This window comes from Pecten maximus, chromosome 4, assembly GCF_902652985.1.
Source record: "Pecten maximus chromosome 4, xPecMax1.1, whole genome shotgun sequence".
In the NCBI taxonomy this organism is placed as follows: Eukaryota; Metazoa; Mollusca; class Bivalvia; order Pectinida; family Pectinidae; genus Pecten; species Pecten maximus.
The window spans coordinates 14,498,330-14,505,634 of NC_047018.1; the positions used below are offsets into that span (position 1 = coordinate 14,498,330).

Consider the following 7,305-nt stretch of genomic DNA (forward strand, 5'->3'; position numbering starts at 1 on the left):
TAACCAAAAGGCCAAAGGTCATGGTAATGGTATTAGACCAGTAATATGCTTGGATAAAGGGCTGCCAAATTTGTTCAAATGAATGACCATTATATGAGTTTGTTGAGGTCAAATGTATAGAATATTTTGAACGGTATTTTTACTGATGAAAATCTTATGACATTATAAAGCAAATTTGGTCAGAATTTAACAAAGGGTCAACTGACTGTTACAGGGTCAAAAGTCAAGGTCATGTTTTTCCACTGATAACATTTTGTTGACATCTAAAAATGAAGCAAAGTTTGTTTGACTGAAACAAGGAGTGGAATGATTAAAGGCCAGTCATTGGGTCAAATGTCCAGATCATTTGGATCCAGAGGTCAAGGAGGAATTAATCTCTGACTATGACCCTTGCTCTTAGTAGGGGATTATTTAGGGTTTAAATTAAACAAGAAAAAAAGAAGAGTTTTATGTCTGTATTTTTATTTGCATTACCACATCAAATATGGAGGTTGATGGAAAGAAAAGTCACATCATAGTACATATATAATGTATATTTTGCTTCCTTGCAATTATTTTTAAGGTCCAAATGTCAAACATAAACCTCAACGATATGAGCTTCTTGATGATTATAGGGGATATATTGCCGTACGACAGGGCCCTTGCTGACCTGTCAGTGTTCTAGTTTGTTGATGTGTACAAACTAATGCCCACACACTTGTAAACATGTAAAGGGGATTTTATTTGTTCACAAAATCAATACAGATTTCACAACCAATGATATTCTACTGACCAGCAGTATTTTATGTATGATAATATGTCTTTATATAGCTTAAATAATTAATGTAAAGTAATAAACATTCAATTATCTACGTAAAAAAATATATATGAAAGCAGTATTACAATGTTCTGGAACATTTTTATAGAGGCACAGTAACTGTAGTGTCTTGTTTTTAAAAAGGATTAATGGTGTGCTAGATAGTTACAGCTTCTTGTGGCAGTCACTAGACTCACAACATCGGTGCAACACGATTGGCTGTATTTCTAGTACATCACCTGATTTACACAGTAATAAAGGTTAAGACTATTGTCCGTTTCAACAAAACTGTTATAATGTCTGTTTCCATAAAACTGTTATGTTGCTGGTTTACCAGACCATTTTTTTTCTTCACCTGTTGATGAGAATCACTGGGCCAGTATGCTTCTGGTAACTTGATAAGAATAACAGAATCTAACATGGGTCTGTTCTGTGGACAGGGATATCTCAACCCGAGTGTAAGAGTTTGGCCAGTCAGCATGAGGCTTGGTGAGAATCACTTGATCAGTATGCTCCTGATAACTTGTTGAGAATCACTGGGCCAGTATATATGATCCTGATAACTTGATGAGAATCACCTTGCCAGTACGATCCTTGTGACTTGATGAGAATCACCTTGCCAGTATGCTCCCGATGTTTTAACGATGAAGTCAATGGACAGTTATAGCATTGAAAATGTTCCTTAGACTTTGACACACAGCTTGAGCTTGATCCTGTAAATAAAACAAAACTATATCAATGTATTATTGCACATTGTAAATTCAATTTTTCATTGCACATAATGATGGCTCAAAAAAGAAGCACCTTCCATCCCAGGATATGAAACCCTGCAAATGTTGCTCACAATAGATAATTGTGCCACCTTCAGTCTGAGAGAATACTTTTATTCTCAGCAGATATCATAAGCTACCTTCATTCTCAGCAGATATCCAATCTACTTTCATTCTCAGTGTATAACCCAGCTACCTTATTCTCATGATCAGTAGATAACCCAGTCTTACCATTTTTCTGTAGATAACCCATCCACCTTAGTTTGTAATCAATTGTTAACCTAGCTATCTTCATTCTCAATAAATAACACAATCACCCTATTAGATAACCCAGCTACCTTCATTCTCAGTAAATAACCCAATCACCCTATTAGATAACTCAGCTACCTTCATTCTCAGTAAATAACCCAGCCACCTTATTATATAACCCAGCTACCTTCATTCCCAGTAGATAACCCAATCACCCTATTAGATAACCCAGCTACCTTCATTCTCGGTAAATAACCCAATCGCCTTATTAGATAACCCAGCTACCTTCATTCCCAGTAGATAACCCAATCACTCGGCAGATATCGGAGACGGACCTACCATTATTGCCAGAAGATAACCCATCCACCTTTGTTATCAGTAGATAACCCATCCACCTTTGTTATCAGTAGATAACCCATCCACCTTTGTTATCAGTAGATAACCCATCCACATTTGTTATCAGTAGATAACCCATCCACCTTTGTTATCAGTAGATAACCCATCCACCTTTGTTATCAGTAGATATTTACTGAGAATGAAAGTACATAACTCGAATAATCCAACTACATCCACAGATAACCCAGCTACCTTCATTCTCTGTAGATAATCCAGTCACCATTGTTTTCATTTAATAACCCTGCTACTTTCATTCTAGGTAAATAACCCAATCACCCCAGCAGATAACGGAGCTGCCATTATTCTCAGTAGATAACCCATCCATCATTGTTATCTATAGATAACCAAGTTACCTATGTTATCAGTATATATTCCAGTTATGTACATGTACTTTCATTCTCAGTAAATAACCCAACTACCTCCAAAGATAAACCAGCTATCTTTATTCTCGGTAGATAACCCAGCCATTTTCCATAAGATAACCGGGCCACTTTTGATCCCAGTAGATATTCCAGCCACCTTAGTTATAAGAAGATACATAAGCCACCTTTTTCCAAGTAGATAACCCAACCACCCCTTTTCTCATTAGATAACCCAACCACTATTGTTCTAAGTATTTAGATACATAAGCCACATTTGTTATAAGTAGATAACCCAGCCACCTTTTCCCCAGTTGATAACCCATCCACATATTTTCTCATTAGATAACCCAGCCACCTTTGTTATAAGTACATGTAGATACATAAGCCACCTTTGTTATAAGTAGATAACCCTGTCACATTTTCCCCAGTAGATAACCCAGCCACCTTGGTTATAAGTAGATAACCCTGTCACATTTCCCCCAGTAGATAACCCAAGTACCTCTGTTCTCATCAGATAACCAAGTAACTATTCTTCTCAGTTGAGAACCCAGCTACCTTTGTTCCCAGTATATGAGTACATGTATATGAAGTGTTGCTTCACTAACCTCATTTGGACACTGGAAGACATAACATTGGTATACACATGTGTCCTTGGAGTGCTGTAGCTGTCCTATCTTAAACGCAACATTAGGTTTACCAAAGCCATCCTCATAATGTACCACCTGGGCAATGATATGGAGTGGGTGTCTCTGTAAAACCTGTGAGTACAGCATACAACAAAGCATATATAAATTACAATATATAATATTTAAACTTTTTAACCAACCATCTGATATATAACTTGCCCTGTGTCTGTGTACTGTCTGTGGTCCGTCGTACGTAAACAATCCTTGTTATCACTACTTTAATAAGTATTGGGAGGATATTTCTAAAACTTCACAGGGAGGTTTCTCTTGGTCGCTAGTATACGTAGTGTCCATTTGATTTTAAGTCAGACTGAGGAGACAAAATGGCTGACATTTGGCCATCTTGGATTTTGAGAATTGAAGATTGTTACTGTTTTTTCTTGAAAAGTACTGGATGGATATTTCTCAAACTTCATATGTAGGTTCTCCTTCATCCCTAGTTGTGGCCATTTGATTTTGAGTCTGATTGGGGGAAAAGGCCACCAGGTGGCCATCTTGCATTTTGACCATAGAAGATTGTTATCACTATTTATTGAAACGCACTGCAGGGATATTTCTCACACTTCACATGTAAGGTCAAGGTCACCAGGGCAGAGGTCTAGATCACTAGTTCAAAGGTCAATGTCAAGGTCAAATTTTGCATATTTTCACTGATAAACATCTGGCTATCACATGAAAAAGCAAATTTGGTCAGAAAGAAACAAGGAGTCCCTTGACAAGGTCACTTGGTCAGAGGTCAAGGACATTTAGTTCCAAAGGTCCAGGACAAAGTGGATCTCTGACTATGACCCAGGGGTGGGGGTATTTAAATACAACAAACGTAAGACAACTGTTTTATATCGGTATTTTCATTTATGTTAGCCCAGCAAATATGGAGGTGGATGTATGATGTACATGTTGGGCTTTTGCTGATCTGTCAGTGTTCTAGTTTGAATTTAAGTGTGATCCAGAAAATAAAATGGCTGATAGCTGGTGTTAAGTACATGTTTTATGATTTCTTATTCACAAAAACAAATTCTTCTTAAATATCTTAAACTTTCATATATAGGTCCCCCTTGTCTCAAACTTCATATGTAGGTTTCTCTTGATCCCTAGTTCTGCCCATTTGATTTTGAGTCTGATCCAGAAAGCAAAATGGCTGAAAAGTGAAGTTTAACTAATAAGTTCACAGAAAAGTCTCCTCTTATATCTTTCTTTGATTTCATATGCATGTTCTCCTTGTTGTCAGATAATTAAAGTAGAGAAAAAATCATACATGGAATAAATAAAGATCATGCATTCATTGGTTGGCGCCAAGATTCCTTTTAGATCTCGTTTTTCATTTCTGAACATTGATCTTCAAGTCTATATGACAATGCCAATGCATTCCTTAGAACTACAGCTATCACAGATATAAGAGTGTCTTACCTTCTTTGTGGAGTCTAAAACTTTAAGGCCATGTCTGGATATGGTGATATTAACTTTATCTTCATCTCTTGGTGATAGTGGAAGCTTGCCCTCAATCTGCAATCAAGATATGTAGAAAATCAGTGAAAAATCAACTGATTATTGATACAGGTAATCAAATATCTAATTATTTGAGTTCTATCATGATTTGTTTATTTTTTTCAAACATGTATCATGGCAATTTTGATCATTTTGCATATTCACCAAAATGTTTACTAAACTATAACTTGCAAAGGAATTCACAGCTTAATGTAATTCAGATATTGTTTTGCAAAAAGTGTTTTAACATTGAATTAAAAGTATATACATATTGATGATTTATATTAAAATCATTGAATCCATTAAGATCAAATTAGTAATAATTAATCAATAACAGTTATCAGTTCTACTTAGACACAAATAGCCATAGACATTGCCTAATCTAAACATGAAAGCCTTCAGCATTTTGATATAACTATAGTAAAGTTAATATGCATTTAGTTTTTCTTTGCTATTTTTCTGAATATGAAAAAACACAATATGTTGTTAAGCATAGCATGATCCAACACTCATAGAATAGAAAACAGTATCTTGCTTCAGTTTGTGACTTTGGCAGTTTTTACCTGAGCTTCCTCTACCTGGTCAACCAACTGGGCCTCCTTGTCTCGCTTGCGTGATGTTCCCATGTTAATATCTCGGACAACTCCAAGGAAACAAACCTCAAAGTGGGCCTCCTGATTCAATCCATTTAAGACAACTTCTGAACTTGATCCACCCTGCAGAACCAATATATGACAATATATATAATCGCCTTCAGTTTGCACCATACTGAAAATGGACCATATTTCTTGTTTCCTTCTTCAATTCTTTAACCCCTTTTTGTAGTGATTAATTATATAATTACAGCACACAACACATTATATTGTCAAATTGTTTTTTTCTTCAAATATCTACAAAACAAAGAACAACCAATGTAGTTAAGAAGACACAATGCATTGTAAGAACTTAGAATTTCTATATCAAATTATCCTGCATTAGAGTAACCACTTATTACTCAGAAAGTAACAGTTATATTATAAGTTAACTGTTACTCAAATGCAGGACTATTGGGTTGAGCCCATCCTGTTCAGCTGGTTGATCTAAAATTGAGGATTTTTCAAATATTTATTTGAATTTATGAGAAGTCCTGATTTCACTGTTATAGTGGTATTCCACTATAATAGCTATATATAGCTATATAAACAGTAGCAAATTGAAGCATTTCCGCCAGAAAAGGCATACATTCATTGCAACTATTCCATCATCATTGTGTGCAAAACAGGAATGTTTGCATGGTGACCCTGCTCAGTTAGTGAAAATTGGCCCCTGGCCAGGGGTAGGGGTAGTAAAATGACCATAGAAGTTTTATTTTTGAACAGAATAACTTCAAACTTGGTTTTAAACTTTATCAATAACATAGAATACTGTATACTTAATGAAAATTTCATTTTACAACATTTGACATATATACAGGCCTCAGACCACAATTATACTTCCGGGTCGTTGTACACGAATGTAGTACATATGGAAATTTCAGGACCGTTGCTAAATATTTTTTCCTGACTTAGCTGTTACAGATATGGGCATAATTTTAGCATAGATTTATAGTGCAATATTTAATCTAGTGACAGAATTTTGTTTTGACACCATTTCCATGTTTGTTTGTGTGGCAGGACACAGGGAGTTATAAGGCTTGAGTAGTAATATTTTGTGATTTTCCGGATTTTCCCACAATATAGTGGGGTGGTTACATTTGTAGCGGGACTGGACTGGGTCGATCATCGGTGACCAAGTAGCTCAATTGGTAGAGCATCCGGCTAATGTTCGGACGTCCCGGTTTCGAACCCGGTCTGGCCGCTACATTTTCTCCTCTCCTGTTACACATTTGAATATAAAAATCTTTCTTAAATGCCGGTCATGAGGTACTTTCCAGCTCACTGTATGTTCAGCTTGAATAGTTCTACAACGTCATGATGTGAAAACCAGATTTTTTTGCAAAATTCTGAAATATTTTAATTTCGATTTTTCTTTGGTAGAACAAAGAGGGAATTAATTGAGGTCTGAGGCCAGGCCGGTATAGAGATTGAAAAACGGCGATTTCACAGAAAAATGTACAGGTGAAATTTCAATTTTATTGCCGGTATTGTAACAACTAAGCACATGGATCATGCACCTACAAACCATAACTTTGGAACCAAAAGTGGAATACCACTATAATAGTGAATCAGGACTTCTCCCCGACCTGTTAAAACTTACCAACTTCGCGGATTCACGACCACTTTCACTGTGCTGTGAAGATTTAGATTTTCCTTTGCCTCTGAACATGATTTACTATTTATACATGTTTTCAATTGTCTTCTTGTGTTAATGTTACCGTAGGCTACGAAATGATACCCCTACAACAGCACTCGGATGCTTCAACAGGCGAAAATTACGACCGGAATTATTTGTATGTACTGTAATTTTCGAGTTCGTCGTCCGGATTATACAGCCCCTACAGTATATATACTGTATACTTCTTGTTATATTTTGCCATGTATCAAGACCCTTCTTCCCTAATGTTTTATATTTCTTTCTATGTC

At 36.0% G+C, this 7,305-nt stretch overlaps 1 protein-coding gene across 1 annotated transcript; it reads right to left on the minus strand.

Moving 5' to 3' along the window:
• Window positions 1-700: 700 nt before the first annotated feature.
• LOC117325326 (integrin beta-1-binding protein 1-like) lies at window positions 701-7,185 on the minus strand. The gene is made up of 5 exons (XM_033881463.1): window positions 6,980-7,185; window positions 5,308-5,460; window positions 4,667-4,762; window positions 3,179-3,331; window positions 701-1,509 (listed from the first exon to the last, which is right to left on the minus strand). Exons 1-5 carry the CDS (start codon window positions 7,046-7,048, stop codon window positions 1,447-1,449), a joined length of 534 nt encoding a protein of 177 aa, XP_033737354.1. The 5' UTR covers window positions 7,049-7,185; the 3' UTR covers window positions 701-1,446.
• Between the last annotated feature and the right edge of the window lie 120 nt (window positions 7,186-7,305).

What these genes read in the sequence shown, in the direction of transcription:
- LOC117325326 (XM_033881463.1), bottom strand. Translation starts at nt 7,048, where the DNA reads ATGTTCAGAGGCAAAGGAAAATCTAAATCTTCACAGCACAGTGAAAGT. An exon ending in GTCGTGAATCCGCGAAGTTG is followed by an intron (nt 5,461 to 6,979) that starts GTAAGTTTTAAC and finishes TTGGTTCTGCAG; the next exon opens with GGTGGATCAAGTTCAGAAGT. An exon ending in TCTTCCAGTGTCCAAATGAG is followed by an intron (nt 1,510 to 3,178) that starts GTTAGTGAAGCA and finishes TTTTATTTACAG; the next exon opens with GATCAAGCTCAAGCTGTGTG.